Source organism: Salvelinus fontinalis, chromosome 31 (assembly GCF_029448725.1).
Source record: "Salvelinus fontinalis isolate EN_2023a chromosome 31, ASM2944872v1, whole genome shotgun sequence".
Taxonomy (NCBI): Eukaryota; Metazoa; Chordata; class Actinopteri; order Salmoniformes; family Salmonidae; genus Salvelinus; species Salvelinus fontinalis.
In genome coordinates, this window is record NC_074695.1 from 10,714,903 (window position 1) to 10,738,702 (window position 23,800).

The following is a 23,800-nucleotide window of genomic DNA, read 5'->3' on the forward strand; positions in this document are numbered from 1 at the left end:
TTCAAAAAAACCCACATACAATTCCATGTACAGATAAATAGTTAAGCAGTTAGATTAAACAACTCCTTTGTAAGATACATGTTTTAAAATGAAACATGTATGGAAACAGGTGAATTAACACTCCTCAGTTAGCAGGCTCAAGCAAGCTAAAACCCACATGGTAGCAAAAACTAACTAGCAGAAATTGTTTAAAAGTTAGAAATAATTTAAGCACATTTTGCTGTTGGCTACTATTTACTAGTTAACGAAAAATCATATGTCATATAAAATATATTCACCCCAACCAGTATTGTAATCAAAACTTACCAGAAAGCATGTAGTCCTTGGCTCAGACAGTGTAGTTGTGTGGGCTCAATAACATCTCATTAGTGTGCAAGATCTTGAGAATCAGCTGTACATGTGATGGAAGAATGCACTGTGCATGCAGAGGGTTGCAATTCCATTGAATTGGGGATAGTTTAACCAAAATATGTCACAAGACCTAGAATTGCCTTATGTGTATCCCACAAAAAAGGTTCACTGTTATAAGCTACATTTTTTGATGAATTTATGCAAACTTCTCAAAATTCCCGGGGCTTAACTTCCCATGGAAAGTTTCCAACCCTTTGCAACCCTAATATTCACTTTAATAACTCTACCTACATGTACACACACTGACTCTGTACCGGTACCCCCCTGTATATAGCCTCACTATTGTTATTTTACTGCTGCTCTTTAATTACTTGTTATTTGTATTTCTTATTCTTATCCGTATTTAAAAAAATCTGTATTGTTGATTAGGTGTCCGTAAGTAAGCATTTCACTGTAAGGTTTCACTGTTGTATTCGGCGCATGTGACTAATAGAATTTTATTTTATTTGAAATAACTCATGCAAGCAGTAAAATCTGATTTCAAAAACGGATAAAAATATACCTTATGGAACAGCGTAGACTGTGAAGAGACACAAACACACACACACACATGTACAGAGTAATTACCATAACAAATGAATAGCCTGGGTGTTTATTTGCTTAAATCACTGAACACAACAGATGCTTATTAGAGCCAGGCTTCTATTTGAGCCAGGCTTCTATTTCCTTAAGGCACACAGCATTTGTTCATTTGCATGAATTGTTTAATTCCAGCATTCACTTCCCACATTTTAATCGACTTCTTCATCTCCTGCACTGTGTAATCATTTACACACTTTGTCACGCTTCTATTGTCTTAATGATGACCATAAAAAAAAAAAAAATACTGAACAATTACTCTCCTCTGAATGTGCATTTTCGACTTTTGCCACTTGAGGGCAGCTGACAGATTTCTGGGGGTCTGTACTCCCAAAGTTGTTGTGCTTGCAAGTTAGCGCAATCTTTCCTCCATGTGATGTCGTGCTTCCTCTCTCCTTTTCCCCTGACTATAAACCTAACGGTCTGAGTCTGACCCAGCTCAGACTGACAAAACCATTTTGCACACTTAACACCATGAGAGAGAGAGAGGGTGAGAGAGTCCAAATGTGCTTTGTGTGTAATTAGCGCCTCCTCCATTTCTCTCCCCATCCTCAGTGCTGCTCTGTTGTAGCAGTGGCCCAGTGTTGAGGCTGGGTTGGGGAGGGAAGAAGGGCTGAGTTACTGCTGTTGCTGACAATTTGGGCTGGAGGAGAGAGAAAGAGAGTGCAAGGTAGGCCCGAACTGGAGTGAAAGAGAGAGAGAGCGAGGGAGACGGAAAGAGAGGAGCTTGGAGGGAAGGGAGAGTGAGAGTGGGGCTGAGAGGGAAGGATGGTGGCTGCTGACGAGGCTGGGGTGGCTCTGTTGATAAATGTTCCAGGCTGACGGCTCAATGTGCTTACCTAATGGGAGCCTCAGCCGCTCTCTCTCTTGTCACACACACACTGCAGTTTTCTCTCTCCCCTCCCACCTTTCTCTCTCTTTCTCATACACTCTCTCTCTCTCTCGCCCCCCCACCTCTCGCTCTCTGTTGCCCTCCCCCTCTCTCTATCCCTCTCTTTCCTGTGGAGGTAGAGACAGGCTATGCTTGGCTAAGCACAGAGCACACAGAAGCCACACTCGCTTTCTCAAAGGTTAATGGATCTGCCTCATAACGCACACTAATCACCTGGTAATCACTTTCCTTTGGGTTGATACAAAGTAAGGGCAGCAGTGATGACGGCAGGCGGCCATTTTAGGGATGCGGTTTCCTTTGGGTTGATAAAGTAAGGGCAGCGGTGATGACGACAGGCGGCCATTTTGGGGATGCGGTTTCCTTTGGGTTGATATGAATTAAGGGAAGCGCGAGGATGGGGCTGGGTGATATGTCCCAAATATATTGCAATATATTAAAAAAAAAATTATGGTGTTTGACGGTATTTTATGTTTTTGATTTCTAAATATGCTGCCGTGATGACGACCGGGAGTCATTTTGGGGATGTGGTTTCCTTTGGGGTTGATATGAAGTAAGGGCAGCAGTGATGACGGCAGGCGGCCATTTTGGGGATGCGGTTTCCTTTGGGGTTGATATGAAGTAAGGGCAGCAGTGATGACGGCAGGCGGCCATTTTGGGGATGCGGTTTCCTTTGGGGTTGATATGAAGTAAGGGCAGCAGTGATGACGGCAGGCGGCCATTTTGGGGATGCGGTTTCCTTTGGTGTTGATATGAAGTAAGGGCAGCCGTGGATGGTTTTAGTATGGTATAAACAGAAAGAGGTCTGTGTTAAGACAAGGCATAAAGAAAACAGTTAAATACTGTACATCAGGTTTGATAGGATGGTAAGGTATGGCTAAAGCTAACAGAGACGTCAACGCATCCTTGGATTATAAAAATCATTTAAAAAAAGGACAATAAACTTGTAACTAACAAAACACTGTCATACTTCCAGTCCTAGATCGCCACACTGATTAGGGTGCAGGTGAGGTCTAGTCAAAGATGACTATTATTATATTAACAAGATAGCTGAATGATCACTCTTAACAATGGAAATACATGTCCTCAAGGATTGAAGGCAGGTCGAGATCATGTGGGACCATTGTAGCCAATGAGAGGGCAGATACGTGTGTGAACAACAGATACATCGAAGTACATCCGCTTATATCAGTACATTTGCAACAGTGTGAACGTTACGAAACTTCTATTAGATTTAAATAATCTTCTCGTAATTCGACACTCTCTCATAGACCTCCATACATAAAAAGGGCTCATCTTACACGGACAGATTTTTTGGGGCGGAGTAAATACTCTTGCTTTGCCTCGTCCTCTCTGGTCTAGTTAAGGTGTGTTGGGTTAGGAAGTCCCGCTGGTAATTGGTAGAGAGAGAGGAAGTGAGAGGGACATTTCTACAGTTATCATGTAGTCGTCCCAGAGACGGAAGTGGAAGCTCTCACCTCACTTTCTGGTTCAATGAAAGCCAACAAACTAAGTAGATTTGACTCAGCTGCTATTGCATTGGTCTCTATGGGGGACCCACCCAGTTAAGTAGACTAGACTCAGCTGCTATTGCATTGGTCTCTATGGGGGACCCACCCAGTTAAGTAGACTAGACTCAGCTGCTATTGCATTGGTCTCTATGGGGGACCCACCCAGTTAAGTAGACTAGACTCAGCTGCTATTGCATTGGGCTCTATGGGGGACCCACCCAGTTAAGTAGACTAGACTCAGCTGCTATTGCATTGGGCTCTATGGGGGACCCACCCAGTTAAGGGGTGAAGACAGGGAGGAGGAGGGTGAAGACCGGGAGGAGGAGGGTGAAGACAGGGAGGAGGAGGGTGAAGACGGGGAGGAGGAGGAGGGTGAAGACGGGGAGGAGGAGGAGGGTGAAGACGGGGAGGAGGAGGAGGGTGAAGACGGGGAGGAGGAGGAGGGTGAAGACGGGGAGGAGGAGGGTGAAGACGGGGAGGAGGAGGGTGAAGACGGGGAGGAGGAGGGTGAAGACGGGGAGGAGGAGGGTGAAGACGGGGAGGAGGAGGGTGAAGACGGGGAGGAGGAGGGTGAAGACCATTTAAAAAAATATTTATGGTAAACGGCCTGAGTGAACTATCTTCATTTCAAATCAAACTTTATTAGTCACATGCGCAGAATACAACAGGTATTAAACCTTAAAGTGAAATGCTTACTTACAAGCCCTTAACCAACAATGCAGTTATAAAAATATGGATACGATTAAGAAATCAAAGTAAAAAGCAGCAGTAAAATAACAATAGTGAGGCTTTATACCAGTGCAGAGTCAATGTGCAGGGGCACCGGTTAGTTGAGGTAATATGTACATGTAAGTAGAGCTATTTAAGTGACTTTGCATAGATGGTAACAACAGAGACTAGCAGTGGCGTAAAAGAGGGAGAGAGGGGGTGGGGGGCAATGCAAATAGTCTGGGTAGCCATTTGATTAGGTGTTCAGGCAGGAGTCTTATGGCTTGGGGGTAGAAGCTGTTTAGAAGCCTCTTCGACCTAGACTTGGAACTACGGTACCACTTGCCGTGCGGTAGCAGAGAGAACAGTCTATGACTGGGGTGGCTGGAGTCATTGACAATTTTCAGGGCCTTCCTCTGACACTACCTGGTATAGTGGTCTTGGATGGCAGGAAGCTTGGCCCCAGTGATGTACTGGGCCGTTCGCACTACCCTCTGTAGTGCCTTGTGGTCAGAGGCCGAGCAGTTGCCATACCAGGCAGTGATGCAACCAGTCAGGATGCTCTCGATGGTGCAGCTGTAAAACCTTTTGAGGATCTGAGGACCCATGCCAAATCCTTTCAGTCTCCTGAGGGGGGAAAAGGTTTTGTCGTGCCCTCTTCACGACTGTCTTGGTGTGCTTGGACCATGTTAGTTTGTTGGTGATGTGGACGCCAAGGAACTTGAAGCTCTCAACCTACTCCACTGCAGCCCCGTCAATGAGAATGGGGGCGTGCTCGGTTCTCTTTTTCCTGTAGTCCACAATCATCTCCTTTGTCTTGATCACATTGAGGGAGAGGTTGTTGTCCTGGCACCACCCGGCCAGGTCTCTGACCTCCTCCCTATAGGCTGTCTCGTTGTTGTCGGTGATCAGGCCTACCACTGTCGTGACATCGGCAAACTTAATGATGGTGTTGGAGTCGTGCCTGGCCGTGCAGTCATGAGTGAACAGGGAGTACAGGAGGGGACTGAGCACGCACCCCTGAGGGGCCCCCGTGTTGAGGATCAGTGTAGCAGATGTGTTGTTACCTACCCTTACCACTTGGGGGCGGCCCGTCAGGAAGTCCAGGATCCAGTTGCAGAAGGAGGTGTTTAGTCTCAGTGTACTTAGCTTATTGATGAGCTTTGAGGGCACTATGGTGTGGAACGCTGAGCTGTAATCAATGAATAGCATTCTCACAGGTGTTCCTTTTGTCCAGGTGTGAAAGGACAGTGTGGAGTGCAATAGAGATTGCTTCATCTGTGGATCTGTTTGGGCGGTATGCAAATTGGAGTGGGTCTAGGGTTTCTGGGATAATGGTGGTGTGAGCCATGACCAGCCTTTCAAGCACTTGCTACAGGTCGGTAGTCATTTAGGCAGGTTACCTTAGTGTTCTTGGTCACAGGCACTATGATGGTCTGCTTGAAACATGTTGGTATTAGACTCGGACAGGGAGATGTTGAAAATGTCAGTGAGGACAGCGCATGCACGCCCTGCTAATCCATCTGGCCCTGCGGCCTTGTGAATGTTGACCTGTTTAAAGATCTTACATCGGCTGCAGAGAGCGTTATCACACAGTCTTCCGGAACAGCTGGTGCTCTCATGCATGTTTCAGTGTTATTTGCCTCAAAGCGAGTGTAGAAGTAGTTTAGCTCGTCTGGTAGGGTTGTCACTGGGCAGCTCTCGGCTGTGCTTCCCTTTGTAGTCTGTAATGGTTTAGCAAGCCCTGCAACATTCTACAAGCGTCAGAGCCGGTGTAGTACGATTCGATCTTAGTCCTGTATTGACGTTTTGCCTGTTTGATGGTTCGTCGGAGGGCATAGCGGGATTTCTTATTAGCTTCCGGGTTAGATTCCCGCTCCTTGATCCCGCTCTAGCTTTTAGCTCAGTGCAGATGTTACCTGTAATCCATGGCTTCTGGTTAGGGTATGTACGTACGGTCACTGTGGGGATGACGTCATCGATGCACTTATTGATAAAGCCAATGACTGATGTGGTGTACTCCTCAATGCCATCGGAAGAATCCCGGAACATATGGTCAAATATCTGTTGAAGTGCTGTATAACCAACTCCCTACAACGATCTGGGACCGGGCTGCCATTTTGTTCTAACGTTGATATACATCCCTCCCTAGATCGAAACGTGGTCAGAAGCTCCGTGTGTAAGGCATCAGATTCACTCTGTAATGGGCTGTTGTTGTCATCATGTTCTTCTGTAGTCTGTTGCTGCTGCTACTAAACCACTTTAAAAACCTGGCATGTTGCCCACTACTACTCATTGCATCTGCCTCTTTGTAGAACTGGCACAGCAATGAGGAAATACCTTCAATGTTGTGATGGTGTATATAGGCTAATAGGTCAGTAGTCCTAGAAATCCTTACTGTTTAAAGTTGTTAGCTTGGTGCTCGGCTATTCTTAAAGCAAGGTAAGGGCAGTAGAGTTCATGGCTGATAGAAGCAGGGTCTTTAAAAGGCCAGCAGAGTTCATGGCTGATATTAGCATGGTCATTATAAGGGCAGTAGAGTATATGGCTGATAGTAGCAGGGTCTTTATAAGGGCAGTAGAGTTCATGGCTGATAGATACAGGGTCTTTATAAGGGCAGTAGAGTTCATGGCTGATAGATACAGGGTTTTTATAAGGGCAGTAGAGTATATGGCTGATAGAAGCAGGGTTTTTATAAGGGCAGTAGAGTTCATGGCTGATAGAAGCAGGGTTTTTATAAGGGCAGTAGAGTTCATGGCTGATAGATACAGGGTCTTTATAAGGGCAGTAGAGTTCATGGCTGATAGTAGCATGGTCTTTATAAGGGCAGTAGTGTTCATGGCTGATAGATACAGGGTCTTTATAAGGGCAGTAGAGTTCATGGCTGATAGTAGCATGGTCTTTATAAGGGCAGTAGAGTTCATGGCTGATAGTAGCATGGTCTTTATAAGGGCAGTAGAGTTCATGGCTGATAGATACAGGGTCTTTATAAGGGCAGTAGAGTTCATGGCTGATAGATACAGGGTCTTTATAAGGGCAGTAGAGTTCATGGCTGATAGAAGCAGGGTCTTTATAAGGGCAGTAGAGTTCATGGCTGATAGATACAGGGTCTTTATAAGGGCAGTAGAGTTCATGGCTGATAGAAGCAGGGTCTTTATATAGTAAAGCTCATAGGATGTATTTAAATTCAATTTTCATTCATTCATGTTTTCTTTTCTTCTGTTTTGTTTTTCCCAGCAGTGTTCTTCATTGGTTGGTTGGTTGTGTCAGGTGTTATTAGGCCCCTGGTCTGGTCTGAGGGAGGAAGTGTTCAGACACAGGAAGTGTTCAGACACAGGAAGTGTTCAGACACAGGAAGTGTTCAGACACAGGAAGTGTTCAGACACAGGAAGTGTTCAGACACAGGAAGTGTTCAGACACAGGAAGTGTTCAGACACAGGAGGAGAGCTAGGAGAGGTGAATGCCGTCAAGGTTAGTCAACAAAACGAGCGGCCATGCGGCACCAAACACAGCCGTTTCCTGCCTCCTTCAATCCTCACCTCTCCTGCTCCCAATATAACTAACTTGCCTGTCTCTTCCTGCCCCCATCTCAATGTAGTGGGCCCGGGTTGTCATAACACACTGTGGCCGTTAGCTAATTCCTGTCTCCTCTCCTCCGATCCCCTCAGCAGCACCTCTCCTCTCCTCCTGCTCTCCTCCGATCCCCCCAGCAGCACCTCTCCTCTCCTCCTGCTCTCCTCCGATCCCCTCAGCAGCACCTCTCCTCTCCTCCTGCTCTCCTCCGATCCCCTCAGCAGCACCTCTCCTCTCCTCCTGCTCTCCTCCGATCCCCTCAGCAGCACCTCTCCTCTCCTCCTGCTCTCCTCCGATCCCCCCAGCAGCACCTCTCCTCTCCTCCTGCTCTCCTCCGATCCCCTCAGCAGCACCTCTCCTCTCCTCCTGCTCTCCTCCGATCCCCCCAGCAGCACCTCTCCTCTCCTCCTGCTCTCCTCCGATCCCCTCAGCAGCACCTCTCCTCTCCTCCTGCTCTCCTCCGATCCCCTCACCAGCACCTCTCCTCTCCTCCTGCTCTCCTCCGATCCCCCCAGCAGCACCTCTCCTCTCCTCCTGCTCTCCTCCGATCCCCTCAGCAGCACCTCTCCTCTCCTCCTGCTCTCCTCCGATCCCCTCAGCAGCACCTCTCCTCTCCTCCTGCTCTCCTCCGATCCCCTCAGCAGCACCTCTCCTCTCCTCCTGCTCTCCTCCGATCCCCTCAGCAGCACCTCTCCTCTCCTCCTGCTCTCCTCCGATCCCCCCAGCAGCACCTCTCCTCTCCTCCTGCTCTCCTCCGATCCCCTCAGCATCTCCTCTCCTCACAGCTAGCTCCCTGCTAGTTTACCTCCTTCCTAGATAACCCAGGCTGTGCTCTTTCTGTAACCAGCTACTCAACCCCCAACCTCTCTCCTGGAACACATTAACACACTATCATGTATGTCTATGTATTACTGCTTATGTTCTATTACAACCTGTTCATAATGCATATATCCAGACCACCTCCTCCCTGTCTTCACCCTCCTCCCTGTCTTCACCCTCCTCTCTGTCTTCACCCTCCTCCCTGTCTTCACCCTCCTCCCCGTCTTCACTCTCATCCTCCCCGTCTTCACCCTCCTCCCTGTCTTCACCCTCCTCCCCGTCTTCACCCTCACCTCCCCGTCTTCACCCTCACCTCCCCGTCTTCACCCTCCTCCTCCCCGTCTTCACCCTCCTCCTCCCCGTCTTCACTCTCCTCCTCCCCGTCTTCACCCTCCTCCTCCCCGTCTTCACCCTCCTGCTCCCCGTCTTCACCCTCCTCCTCCCGGTCTTCACCCTCCTCCTCCTCCCCGTCTTCACCCTCCTCCTCCTCCCCGTCTTCACCCTCCTCCTCCCCGTCTTCACCCTCCTCCTCCTCCCCGTCTTCACCCTCCTCCTCCCCGTCTTCACCCTCCTCCTCCCCGTCTTCACCCTCCTCCTCCCCGTCTTCACCCTCCTCCTCCCCGTCTTCACCCTCCTCCTCCCCGTCTTCACCCTCCTCCTCCCCGTCTTCACCCTCCTCCTCCCCGTCTTCACCCTCCTCCTCGTCGTCTTCACCCTCCTCCTCGTCGTCTTCACCCTCCTCCTCGTCGTCTTCACCCTCCTCCTCCTCACCCTCCTCCTCCCCGTCTTGACCCTCCTCCTCCTCGTCTTCACCCTCCTCTTCCCCGTCTTCACCCTCCTCCTCCCCGTCTTCACCCTCCTCCTCCCCGTCTTCACCCTCCTCCTCCCCGTCTTCACCCTCCTCCTCCCCGTCTTCACCCTCCTCCTCCCCGTCTTCACCCTCCTCCTCCCCGTCTTCACCCTCCTCCTCCCCGTCTTCACCCTCCTGCTCCCCGTCTTCCACCTGCTCCTCCCCGTCTTCACCCTCCTCCTCCCCGTCTTCACCCTCCTCCTCCCCGTCTTCACCCTCCTCCTCCCCGTCTTCACCCTCCTCCTCCCCGTCTTCACCCTCCTGCTCCCCGTCTTCACCCTCCTGCTCCCCGTCTTCACTCTCCTCCTCCCCGTCTTCACCCTCCTCCTCCCCGTCTTCACCCTCCTGCTCCCCGTCTTCACCCTCCTGCTCCCCGTCTTCACCCTCCTGCTCCCCGTCTTCACCCTCCTCCTCCCCGTCTTCACCCTCCTCCTCCCCGTCTTCACCCTCCTCCTCCCCGTCTTCACCCTCCTCCTCCCCGTCTTCACCCTCCTCCTCGTCGTCTTCACCCTCCTCCTCGTCGTCTTCACCCTCCTCCTCCTCACCCTCCTCCTCCTCACCCTCCTCCTCCTCGTCTTCACCCTCCTCCTCCTCGTCTTCCACCTGCTCCTCCTCCCCGTCTTCCACCTGCTCCTCCTCCCCGTCTTCACCCTCCTCCTCCCCGTCTTCACCCTCCTCCTCCCCGTCTTCACCCTCCTCCTCCCCGTCTTCACCCTCCTCCTCCCCGTCTTCACCCTCCTCCTCCTCCCCGTCTTCACCCTCCTCCTCCTCCCCGTCTTCACCCTCCTCCTCCTCCCCGTCTTCACCCTCCTCCTCCTCCCGGTCTTCACCCTCCTCCTCCTCCCGGTCTACACCCTCCTCCTCCTCCCCGTCTTCACCCTCCTCCTCCTCCCCGTCTTCACCCTCCTCCTCGTCCTCCCCGTCTTCACCCTCCTCCTCCTCTTCACCCTCCTCCTCCTCTTCACCCTCCTCCTCCTCTTCACCCTCCTCCTCCTCTTCACCCTCCTCCTCCTCTTCACCCTCCTCCTCCTCTTCACCCTCCTCTTCACCCTCCTCCTCCTCTTCACCCTCCTCCTCCTCTTCACCCTCCTCCTCCCCGTCTTCACCCTCCTCCTCCTCCCCGTCTTCACCCTCCTCCTCCTCCCCGTCTTCACCCTCCTCCTCCTCCCCGTCTTCACCCTCCTCCTCCTCCCCGTCTTCACCCTCCTCCTCCTCCCCGTCTTCACCCTCCTCCTCCTCCCCGTCTTCACCCTCCTCCTCCTCCCCGTCTTCACCCTCCTCCTCCTCCCCGTCTTCACCCTCCTCCTCCTCCCCGTCTTCACCCTCCTCCTCCTCCCCGTCTTCACCCTCCTCCTCCTCCCCGTCTTCACCCTCCTCCTCCTCCCCGTCTTCACCCTCCTCTCCTCCCTGTCTATAAGAGAGAATGTGATTATTCAGATGTGACAGACGCCTTTCAAGCCATTTAAAGGAAAGTGTGAGTGGTGTGTCTACATCCTATGATGTACCAGTCCTGAACACAGTGATGTAGTGATACTTCTAGTTGGTGTTACTGTGTAGGGTTGAGCCATAAATGGAACCCTATTCCCTATTTAGTGCACTACTTTTGATGGGGCTCTGGTCAAAAGTAGTGCACTATATAGGGAATAGGGCTCTGGTCTAAAATAGTGCACTATATAGGGAATAGGGCTCTGGTTAAAGTAGTGCACTATATAGGGAATAGGGTGCCATTTGGGATGTTGACATGTTGTAGCTGTTGAAAGCCTGGCTCGGTTATTTAATGAGTTTTGTAATTAGCTTTCACTGGACTCTGTATCCCCTGCTGCCTCCTGCTGCTGCTGATGATGTGTGCTCACGTATTCCCTCCTCCCCTCCTTTCATCCCTCCTCCTCCACCACTCCTCTCATCCCTCCATCCTCCACCCCTTCTCTCATCCCTCCATCCTCCACCCCTTCTCTCATCCCTCCACTCCTCATCCCTCCATCCCCACCCCTCCTCTCATTCCTCATCCCCACCCCTCCTCTCATCCATCCGCTCATCCCTCCATCCCCACCCCTCCTCTCATCCCTCCATCCCCATCCATCCTCTCATCCCTCCATCCCCACCCCTCCTCTCATCATCCGCTCATCCCTCCATCCCCACCCCTCCTCTCATCCCTCCATCCCCACCCCTCCTCTCATCCCTCTATCCATCCTCCTCCATCCCCACCCATCCTCTCATCCCTCCATCCCCACCCCTCCTCTCATCCATCCGCTCATCCCTCCATCCCCACCCCTCCTCTCATCCCTCCATCCCCCACCCCTCCTCTCATCCCTCCATCCTCCTCCATCCCCACCCCTCCTCTCATCCCTCCATCCCCCACCCCTCCTCTCATCCCTCCATCCATCCCCACCCCTCCTCTCATCCCTCCATCCCCCACCCCTCCTCTCATCCCTCCATCCTCTGCTCATCCCCCACCCCTCCTCTCATCCCTCCATCCATCCTCCTCCATCCCCACCCCTCCTCTCATCCCTCCATCCCCCACCCCTCCTCTCATCCCTCCATCCCCCACCCATCCCCCAACCCTCCTCTCATCCCTCCATCCCCCACCCCTCCTCTCATCCCTCCATCCTCCGCTCATCCCTCCATCCCCCACCCCTCCTCCCCTCCTTTCATCCCTCCTCCTCCACCCCTCCTCTCATCCCTCCATCCTCCGCTCATCCCTCCATCCCCCACCCCTCCTCTCATCCCTCCATCCTCCGCTCATCCCTTCATCCCCCACCCCTCCTCCCCTCCGCTCATCCCTCCTCCTCCACCCCTCCGCTCATCCCTCCATCCCCCTCCTCTCATCCCTCCATCCTCCGCTCATCCCTTTATCCCCCACCCCTCCTCCCCTCCTTTCATCCCTCCTCCTCCACCCCTCCTCTCATCCCTCCATCCTCCGCTCATCCCTCCATCCCCCACCCCTCCTCCCCTCCTTTCATCCCTCCTCCTCCACCCCTCCTCTCATCCCTCCATCCTCCGCTCATCCCTCCATCCCCCACCCCTCCTCCCCTCTTTTCATCCCTCCTCCTCCACCCCTCCTCTCATCCCTCCATCCTCCGCTCATCCCTCCATCCCCCACCCCTCCTCTCATCCCTCCATCCTCCGCTCATCCCTTCATCCCCCCATCCCCCACCCCTCCTCTCATCCCTCCATCCTCCGCTCATCCCTCCATCCCCCACCCCTCCTCTCATCCCTCCATCCTCCGCTCATCCCTTCATCCCCCCATCCCCCACCCCTCCTCTCATCCCTCCATCCTCCGCTCATCCCTCCATCCCCCACCCCTCCTCTCATCCCTCCATCCTCCGCTCATCCCTCCATCCCCCACCCCTCCTCTCATCCCTCCATCCTCCGCTCATCCCTCCATCCCCCACCCCTCCTCTCATCCCTCCATCCTCCGCTCATCCCTTCATCCCCCACCCCTCCTCTCATCCCTCCATCCTCCTCTCATCCCTTCATCCCCCACCCCTCCTCTCATCCCTCCATCCTCCGCTCATCTCTTCATCCCTCCATCCTCCGCTCATCTCTTCATCCCCCACCCCTCCGCTCATCCCTCCATCCCCCACCCCTCCTCTCATCCCTCCATCCTCCGCTCATCCCTTCATCCCCCACCCCGCTAGCTAACATTTAGCGGCAGGTCTATCTCTCTGCACCCACGTCACAACTCTGTTAGACAAGGGTCTATGATGTCGTTCTGATCTTAGATACACACGCCACAAAAGCTCATAAAACATGCATTGGCCGTAACTATTAATAAACAAGCATGTTAGTGCGTGCACACGCATCCTAACAAATTGTTTGTGCACGCCCATCTGCCGCCTTAACGTGGACGCTTAAAGAATACTCATTTTAATACGACATAGACACAAGGCTGTGTTGTTATTCACCAGTGAAGACAAGCAGACGCCTTCTTTATTACGTTGGAATGCACCTGATCATGTGATCATGATCACAATACAGAAACATGTTATTTCTTGTTGTAAAGATGCACTGTGCAGAAATTCGCTCCGCCATTTCCTGATTGCAAAAATTGTAACAGTTTGCCTAATTTTAGTTTGTGTGACAGAACAAGCAAGTCTAGTATAAATAATCATTGTATCATCTAAACCTGCTGTGAAATATATTTTCAATAACCAAAAATCTTGTGTTTTCAGCTGTTTGAAGCTGGTGTACAAAATAGAAAGTAAAAAAATGCAAACACAAAACGTCTATGCACCGGGCGCATAGAAATAGAGAACATAGAACGGATATACAACTTCTTAGACTTGCTTTCAATAAGAATGACAAATTACATGTTGCAGCTTTAGCACAATACCGTTATTAGTATTGTACCTCTCACTATTTGCCCATTTGTCTGTGGAGATGGGAAACCCAAAGATGTCTTATAGACTTAGAGACAATAGCTAGCCTTTATAATAGAACGCTTGTTACCGCGACAGCCTTTATAATAGAACGCCTGTTACCGCGACAGCCTTTATAATAGAACGCTTGTTACCGCGACAGCCTTTATAATAGAACGCTTGTTACCGCGACAGCCTTTATAATAGAACGCTTGTTACCGCGACAGCCTTTATAACAGAACGCTTGTTACCGCGACAGCCTTTATAATAGAACGCTTGTTACCGCGACAGCCTTTATAACAGAACGCTTGTTACCGCGACAGCCTTTATAACAGAACGCTTGTTACCGCGACAGCCTTTATAACAGAACGCTTGTTACCGCGACAGCCTTTATAATAGAACGCCTGTTACCGCGACAGCCTTTATAATAGAACACTTGTTACCGCGACAGCCTTTATAATAGAACGCCTGTTACCGCGACAGCCTTTATAATAGAACGCTTGTTACCGCGACAGCCTTTATTATAGAACGCTTGTTACCGCGACAGCCTTTATAATAGAACGCTTGTTACCGCGACAGCCTTTATAATAGAACGCTTGTTACCGCGACAGCCTTTATTATAGAACGCTTGTTACCGCGACAGCCTTTATTATAGAACGCCTGTTACCGCGACAGCCTTTATTATAGAACGCTTGTTACCGCGACAGCCTTTATTATAGAACGCTTGTTACCGCGACAGCCTTTATTATAGAACGCTTGTTACCGCAACAGCCTTTATAATAGAACGCTTGTTACCGCGACAGCCTTTATTATAGAACGCTTGTTACCGCGACAGCCTTTATAATAGAACGCTTGTTACCGCGACAGCCTTTATAATAGAACGCTTGTTACCGCGACAGCCTTTATTATAGAACGCTTGTTACCGCGACAGCCTTTATTATAGAACGCTTGTTACCGCGACAGCCTTTATTATAGAACGCTTGTTACCGCGACAGCCTTTATTATAGAACGCTTGTTACCGCGACAGCCTTTATTATAGAACGCTTGTTACCGCGACAGCCTTTATTATAGAACGCTTGTTACCGCGACAGCCTTTATTATAGAACGCTTGTTACCGCGACAGCCTTTATTATAGAACGCCTGTTACCGCGACAGCCTTTATAATAGAACGCTTGTTACCGCGACAGCCTTTATTATAGAACGCCTGTTACCGCGACAGCCTTTATAATAGAACGCTTGTTACCGCAACAGCCTTTATAATAGAACGCTTGTTACCGCGACAGCCTTTATAACAGAACGCTTGTTACCGCGACAGCCTTTATAACAGAACGCTTGTTACCGCGACAGCCTTTATAACAGAACGCTTGTTACCGCGACAGCCTTTATTATAGAACGCTTGTTACCGCGACAGCCTTTATTATAGAACGCTTGTTACCGCGACAGCCTTTATAATAGAACGCTTGTTACCGCGACAGCCTTTATTATAGAACACCTGTTACCGCGACAGCCTTTATTATAGAACGCTTGTTACCGCGACAGCCTTTATAATAGAACGCTTGTTACCGCGACAGCCTTTATTATAGAACGCTTGTTACCGCGACAGCCTTTATAATAGAACGCTTGTTACCGCGACAGCCTTTATAACAGAACGCTTGTTACCGCGACAGCCTTTATAACAGAACGCTTGTTACCGCGACAGCCTTTATAATAGAACGCTTGTTACCGCGACAGCCTTTATTATAGAACGCTTGTTACCGCGACAGCCTTTATTATAGAACGCTTGTTACCGCGACAGCCTTTATAATAGAACGCTTGTTACCGCGACAGCCTTTATTATAGAACGCTTGTTACCGCGACAGCCTTTATAATAGAACGCTTGTTACCGCGACAGCCTTTATTATAGAACGCTTGTTACCGCGACAGCCTTTATTATAGAACGCTTGTTACCGCGACAACCTTTATAATAGAACGCTTGTTACCGCGACAGCCTTTATTATAGAACGCTTGTTACCGCGACAGCCTTTATAATAGAACGCTTGTTACCGCGACAGCCTTTATTATAGAACGCCTGTTACCGCGACAGCCTTTATTATAGAACACCTGTTACCGCGACAGCCTTTATTATAGAACACCTGTTACCGCGACAGCCTTTATTATAGAACGCCTGTTACCGCGACAGCCTTTATTATAGAACGCCTGTTACCGCGACAGCCTTTATAATAGAACGCTTGTTACCGCGACAGCCTTTATAATAGAACGCTTGTTACCGCGACAGCCTTTATAATAGAACGCTTGTTACCGCGACAACCTTTATAATAGAACGCAATATCTAAATATTGCAGTTGGGGGGAAAAAACATCTTAAAGTAGAAATAGAATGAAACAAACAGGCTTTCTAATTTTTGCTCTATTATAGGGGCCACTATAGTAGACAACATAACATAGAAAAAAATAAAGTCTATATACAGTGTGTGCAAATGGCGTGAGGAGGTAGGCAATAAATAGGCCATAGTAGCGAAATAATTACAATTTAGCAGATTAACACTGGAGTGATAAATAAGCAGATGATGATGTGCAAGTAGAGATACTGGTGTGCAAAAGAGCAGAAAAGTAAATAAAAACAATATGGGGATGAGGTAGGTAGATTGGGTGGGCTATTTACAGATGGACTATGTACAGATGCAGCGATCGGTTAGCTGCTCAGATGGCTGATGTTTAAAGTTAGTGAGGGAAATATGTCTCCAGCTTCAGCGATTTTTACAATTCGTTCCAGTCACTGGCAGCAGAGAACTGGAAGGAAAGGCGGCCAAAGGAGGTGTTGGCTTTGGGGATGACCAGTGAGATATACATGCTGGAGCGCGTGCTACGGGTGGGTGTTGTTATAGTGACCAGTGAGCTGAGATAAGGCGGAGCTTTACCTAGCATAGACTTATAGATGACCTGGAGCCAGTGGGCCTGGCAACGAATATCTAGCGAGGGCCAGCCGACTAGAGCATACAGGTCGCAGTGGTGGGTGGTATAAGGGGCTTTGGTGACAAAACGGATGGCACTGTGATAGACTGCATCCAGTTTCCTGAGTAGGGTGTTGGAAGCTATTTTGTAAATGACATCGCCGAAGTCGAGGATCGGTAGGATAGTCAGTTTTACTAGGGTAAGTTTGGCGGCGCGAGTGAAGGAGGCTTTGTTGCGAAATAGAAAGCCGACTCTAGATTTGATTTTGGATTGGAGATGTTTAATATGAGTCTGGAAGGAGAGTTTACAGTCTAGCCAGACAGCTAGGTATTTGTTGTTGTCCACATATTCTAGGTCAGAACCGTCCAGGGTAGTGATGCTAGTCGGGCGGGCGGGTGCGGGCAGCGATCGGTTGAAAAGCATGCGTCTGGTTTTACTAGTGTTTAAGAGCAGTTGGAGGCCACGGATACAGCCAGTATTGCTACAAACGCGCATCACTCGTTCGCATACAGCCACCCCCTCCACCCCAACTTTTTTCTACATGAATCACATAGGTCACTTATTTTGGATTCATAACGGCGAATTTTCTAGTTTGCATCCCTGATATACAGTACCAGTCAAAGGTTTGGACACACCTACTCATTCCAGGGTTTTTCTTTATTTATTACTATTTTCTACGTTGTAGAATTAAGCATGAGGGGGTGTGGTATATGGCCAATATACCATGGCAAAGGGCTGTTCTTAGGCACAACGCAGCCCTTAGCCGTGGTATATTGGCAATATACCACAAACCCTCGAAGTGCCTTATTGCTATTTTAAACTGGTTAATTAGAGCAGTATAAATGTTCTGTCATACCCAATCAGCATTCAGGCCTTGAACCACCCAATTTATAATAATAATAATTAATAAATCAAAACTATGAATGCTGTAACCAAAAAAGTGTTAAACAAATCAAAGTATATTTTATATTTAAGATTCTTCAAATAGCCACCCTTTGCCTTGATGACAGCTTTGCACACTCATGGCATTCTCTCAACCAGCTTCATGAGGTAGTCACCTGGAATGCATTTCAATTAACTTGTTAAAAGTTAATTTGTGAAATTTATGTCCTTAATGCATTTGAGCCAATCGGTTGTGTTGTGACAAGGTAGGGTGGTATACAGAAGATAGCCCTATTTGGTAAAGACCCAGTACATATTATGGCAACAACAGCTCAAATAAGCAAAGAGAAACGATAGTCCATTACTGTAAGACATGAAGGTCAGTCAATATGGACATTTTCAATAACTTTGAAAGTTTCTTCAAGTGCAGTCCAAAAACCATCAAGCACTAAGATGAAACTGGTTCTCATGAGGACCGCCACAGGAAAGGAAGACTCAGAATTACCTCCGCTGCAGAGGATAAGTTCATTAGTTAACTGCACCTCAGATTGCAGCCCAAATAAATGCTTCACAGAGTTCAAGTAACAGACACATCTCAACATCAACTGTTCAGAGGAGACTGCGTGACTCAGGCCTTCATGGTCGAATTGCTGAAACCACTACTAAAGGACACCAATAAGAAGAAGAGACTTGCTTGGGCCAAGAAACACGAGCAATGGACATTAGTTCGGTGGAAATCTGTCCTTTGGTCTGATGAGTCCAAATTTGAGAGTTTTGGTTCCAGCGGCCGTGTTTTTGTGAGATGCAGAGTAGGTGAACGGATGATCTCCGCATGTGTGGTTCCCAACATGAAGCATGGAGGAGGATGTGTGATGGTGTGGGGGGGCTTTGCTGGTGACACTGTCAGTGATTTATTTAGAATTCAAGGCACACTTAACCAGCATGGCTACCACAGCATTCTGCAGCGGTACACCATCCCATCTGGCTTGCGCTTAGTGGGACTATCATTTGTTTTTCAACAGGACAATAACCCAAAACACACCCCCAGGCTGTGTAAGGGCTATTTGACCAAGAATGGGAGTGATGGAGTGCTGCATCAGATGACCTGGCCTCCACAATCACCCGAGCTGAACCCAATTTGAGATGGTTTGGGATGAGTTGGACCGCAGAGTGAAGGAAAAGCAGCCAACAAGTGCTCAGCATATGTGTGAACTCCTTCAAGACTTTTGGAAAAGCATTCCAGGTGAAGCTGGTTGAGAGAATGCTAAGTGTGCAAAGCTGTCATAAAGGCAAAGGATGGCTACTTTGAAGAATCTAAAATAATATTTTGATTTGTTTAACACTTTTTTGGTTACTACATGATTCCATATGTGTTATTACATAGTTTTGATGTCTTCACTATTATTCAATTTTTTTTGAAAATAGTAAATATTAAAATCTTTGAATAAGTAGGTGTCAACTTTTGACTGGTACTAATAAATATAAATATATATGAGGGATTGGAAATGATGCAGATAATTACGTTGATGGAAGCTACAATCTTTCTGCACTATAAAAGCTGATCTACTCCCCATTTTCTTTTTATTATAATAAATTAATAAACATTTAATAAACGGGGAAAAAATTAGGTTTGGATTCAGTTAGACTAATTTATATATACCTTGATAAAAATGTATTTATTTGGTTGTGTTTGGGGTTAATTCATTCAGTGGGTTTTACACAGCAAGTGTGACGCTGTAGTTCCTCAGAGTGGCCATAAGGTGGCAGAGTAGGAAGTTGAGGCAGGCAGAGACTCTATGTGCTGTAGCCTTTATATATATATATATATATATCTCTCTCTCTCTCTCTCTCTCTCTCTCTCTCTCTCTTCTCTCTTCTCTCTTCTCTCTCTCAACTCTCCTATCTCTATATTAATTTATTTCTCTCTCACTGTGTGTGAAATGGAGCAGACAGATTCTTGCTATCTGAACAGACAAGCTGTGAGATAGATGTGAGGTTAACCTCTCTTTAGATTCTAACCCTAACTGACACAATTTCCTTTACATTCAACCTCATGTAATCCATTGTCAGTGTCTATCTGTTATGAGTTTTGGTGATCTCACTCAGAAATTCATCCACAATGGCATCCTGTTCCCTATATAGTGCACTACTTTTGATCAGGAGCTGCATAGGGACTAGGGTGCCATGTGTACACTTCCATTCTGTAGCTAGAGAAGGGGTTGTTGTTAATAGGCTCCAGAGCGTTTGATCAGACCGACGCTGTTTATTTCTCCTGTGCTTTGTTCACACAGAGCTCTGGCTGAAATAAACTTCCTCCTCTTGCCCTGGCCAGGCAAGGCTCTTAGTGTGTCCCTCAAATGTTATCCTATTTAGTGCTCTACTTTTGACCAGAGCCCTATGGGAGTCCCTATGGGTCCTGGTCAAAAGGAGTGGCACCCTAGTCCCTATGCAGCTCCTAATCAAAAGGAGTGCACTAAATAGGGAATAGGGTGCCATTTGGGACATATCCTCAGTCTCACCCGCTTGGAGAGACTTAAAGTGACCAAAAGTCCCAGTCCCCTTAGTGACCAACAGTCCCAGTCCCCTTAGTGACCAACAGTCCCAGTCCCCTTAGTGACCAACAGTCCCAGTCCCCTTAGTGACCAACAGTCCCAGTCCCCTTAGTGACCAACAGTCCCAGTCCCCTTAGTGACCAACAGTCCCACTCTCCTAAAGGTGACCAACAGTCCCACTCTCCTAAAGGTGACCAACAGTCCCACTCTCCTAAAGGTGACCAACAGTCCCACTCTCCTAAAGGTGACCAACAGTCCCACTCTCCTAAAGGTGACCAACAGTCCCACTCTCCTAAAGGTGACCAACAGTCCCACTCTCCTAAAGGTGACCAACAGTCCCACTCTCCTAAAGGTGACCAACAGTCCCACTCTCCTAAAGGTGACCAACAGTCCCACTCTCCTAAAGGTGACCAACAGTCCCACTCTCCTAAAGGTGACCAACAGTCCCACTCTCCTAAAGGTGACCAACAGTCCCACTCTCCTAAAGGTGACCAACAGTCCCACTCTCCTAAAGGTGACCAACAGTCCCACTCTCCTAAAGGTGACCAACAGTCCCACTCTCCTAAAGGTGACCAACAGTCCCACTCTCCTAAAGGTGACCAACAGTCCCACTCTCCTAAAGGTGACCAACAGTCCCACTCTCCTAAAGGTGACCAACAGTCCCACTCTCCTAAAGGTGACCAACAGTCCCACTCTCCTAAAGGTGACCAACAGTCCCACTCTCCTAAAGGTGACCAACAGTCCCACTCTCCTAAAGGTGACCAACAGTCCCACTCTCCTAAAGGTGACCAACAGTCCCACTCTCCTAAAGGTGACCAACAGTCCCACTCTCCTAAAGGTGACCAACAGTCCCACTCTCCTAAAGGTGACCAACAGTCCCACTCTCCTAAAGGTGACCAACAGTCCCACTCTCCTAAAGGTGACCAACAGTCCCACTCTCCTAAAGGTGACCAACAGTCCCACTCTCCTAAAGGTGACCAACAGTCCCACTCTCCTAAAGGTGACCAACAGTCCCACTCTCCTAAAGGTGACCAACAGTCCCACTCTCCTAAAGGTGACCAACAGTCCCACTCTCCTAAAGGTGACCAACAGTCCCACTCTCCTAAAGGTGACCAACAGTCCCACTCTCCTAAAGGTGACCAACAGTCCCACTCTCCTAAAGGTGACCAACAGTCCCACTCTCCTAAAGGTGACCAACAGTCCCACTCTCCTAAAGGTGACCAACAGTCCCACTCTCCTAAAGGTGACCAACAGTCCCACTCTCCTAAAGGTGACCAACAGTCCCACTCTCCTAAAGGTGACCAACAGTCCCACTCTCCTAAAGGTGACCAACAGTCCCACTCTCCTAAAGGTGACCAACAGTCCCACTCTCCTAAAGGTGACCAACAGTCCCACTCTCCTAAAGGTGACCAACAGTCCCACTCTCCTAAAGGTGACCAACAGTCCCACTCTCCTAAAGGTGACCAACAGTCCCACTCTCCTAAAGGTGACCAACAGTCCCACTCTCCTAAAGGTGACCAACAGTCCCACTCTCCTAAAGGTGACCAACAGTCCCACTCTCCTAAAGGTGACCAACAGTCCCACTCTCCTAAAGGTGACCAACAGTCCCACTCTCCTAAAGGTGACCAACAGTCCCACTCTCCTAAAGGTGACCAACAGTCCCACTCTCCTAAAGGTGACCAACAGTCCCACTCTCCTAAAGGTGACCAACAGTCCCACTCTCCTAAAGGTGACCAACAGTCCCACTCTCCTAAAGGTGACCAACAGTCCCACTCTCCTAAAGGTGACCAACAGTCCCACTCTCCTAAAGGTGACCAACAGTCCCACTCTCCTAAAGGTGACCAACAGTCCCACTCTCCTAAAGGTGACCAACAGTCCCACTCTCCTAAAGGTGACCAACAGTCCCACTCTCCTAAAGGTGACCAACAGTCCCACTCTCCTAAAGGTGACCAACAGTCCCACTCTCCTAAAGGTGACCAACAGTCCCACTCTCCTAAAGGTGACCAACAGTCCCACTCTCCTAAAGGTGACCAACAGTCCCACTCTCCTAAAGGTGACCAACAGTCCCACTCTCCTAAAGGTGACCAACAGTCCCACTCTCCTAAAGGTGACCAACAGTCCCACTCTCCTAAAGGTGACCAACAGTCCCACTCTCCTAAAGGTGACCAACAGTCCCACTCTCCTAAAGGTGACCAACAGTCCCACTCTCCTAAAGGTGACCAACAGTCCCACTCTCCTAAAGGTGACCAACAGTCCCACTCTCCTAAAGGTGACCAACAGTCCCACTCTCCTAAAGGTGACCAACAGTCCCACTCTCCTAAAGGTGACCAACAGTCCCACTCTCCTAAAGGTGACCAACAGTCCCACTCTCCTAAAGGTGACCAACAGTCCCACTCTCCTAAAGGTGACCAACAGTCCCACTCTCCTAAAGGTGACCAACAGTCCCACTCTCCTAAAGGTGACCAACAGTCCCACTCTCCTAAAGGTGACCAACAGTCCCACTCTCCTAAAGGTGACCAACAGTCCCACTCTCCTAAAGGTGACCAACAGTCCCACTCTCCTAAAGGTGACCAACAGTCCCACTCTCCTAAAGGTGACCAACAGTCCCACTCTCCTAAAGGTGACCAACAGTCCCACTCTCCTAAAGGTGACCAACAGTCCCACTCTCCTAAAGGTGACCAACAGTCCCACTCTCCTAAAGGTGACCAACAGTCCCACTCTCCTAAAGGTGACCAACAGTCCCACTCTCCTAAAGGTGACCAACAGTCCCACTCTCCTAAAGGTGACCAACAGTCCCACTCTCCTAAAGGTGACCAACAGTCCCACTCTCCTAAAGGTGACCAACAGTCCCACTCTCCTAAAGGTGACCAACAGTCCCACTCTCCTAAAGGTGACCAACAGTCCCACTCTCCTAAAGGTGACCAACAGTCCCACTCTCCTAAAGGTGACCAACAGTCCCACTCTCCTAAAGGTGACCAACAGTCCCACTCTCCTAAAGGTGACCAACAGTCCCACTCTCCTAAAGGTGACCAACAGTCCCACTCTCCTAAAGGTGACCAACAGTCCCACTCTCCTAAAGGTGACCAACAGTCCCACTCTCCTAAAGGTGACCAACAGTCCCACTCTCCTAAAGGTGACCAACAGTCCCACTCTCCTAAAGGTGACCAACAGTCCCACTCTCCTAAAGGTGACCAACAGTCCCACTCTCCTAAAGGTGACCAACAGTCCCACTCTCCTAAAGGTGACCAACAGTCCCACTCTCCTAAAGGTGACCAACAGTCCCACTCTCCTAAAGGTGACCAACAGTCCCACTCTCCTAAAGGTGACCAACAGTCCCACTCTCCTAAAGGTGACCAACAGTCCCACTCTCCTAAAGGTGACCAACAGTCCCAGTCCCCTAAAGGTGACCAACAGTCCCAGTCCCCTAAAGGTGACCAACAGTCCCACTCTCCTAAAGGTGACCAACAGTCCCACTCTCCTAAAGGTGACCAACAGTCCCACTCTCCTAAAGGTGACCAACAGTCCCACTCTCCTAAAGGTGACCAACAGTCCCACTCTCCTAAAGGTGACCAACAGTCCCACTCTCCTAAAGGTGACCAACAGTCCCATTCCTCCGTGTGTTTCTGTATTGCTGCTCTGAATAACCATATGTATCAGTAGCTAGGTGAGTACAACAGAACAACCATATGTATCAGTAGCTAGGTGAGTACAACAGAA

The 23,800-nt window shown here is 49.2% G+C and overlaps 2 protein-coding genes across 4 annotated transcripts in view; one reads left to right on the top strand and one right to left on the bottom strand.

The window, feature by feature from the left end:
- Positions 1–23,800, top strand: part of rerea (arginine-glutamic acid dipeptide (RE) repeats a) — a 395,944-nt gene that overhangs the window by 67,951 nt on the left and 304,193 nt on the right. Inside the window, exon 2 of one of the 3 annotated variants that reach the window (XM_055891262.1) lies at positions 7,336–7,569. The exons of 1 other annotated variant lie outside the window; for it this stretch is intronic. The gene's annotated coding sequence lies outside the window, so the exon portion shown is untranslated. The remainder of the gene's footprint in view (positions 1–7,335; positions 7,570–23,800) is intronic. One more of the 3 variants, XM_055891263.1, reaches the window with a different exon arrangement.
- On the bottom strand, positions 8,945–9,922 carry LOC129829531 (uncharacterized; the record flags this gene model as incomplete). Its single annotated transcript, XM_055891272.1, has 1 exon — positions 8,945–9,922. A coding segment is annotated over one exon (978 nt), but the record flags the coding sequence as incomplete, so codon positions are not given.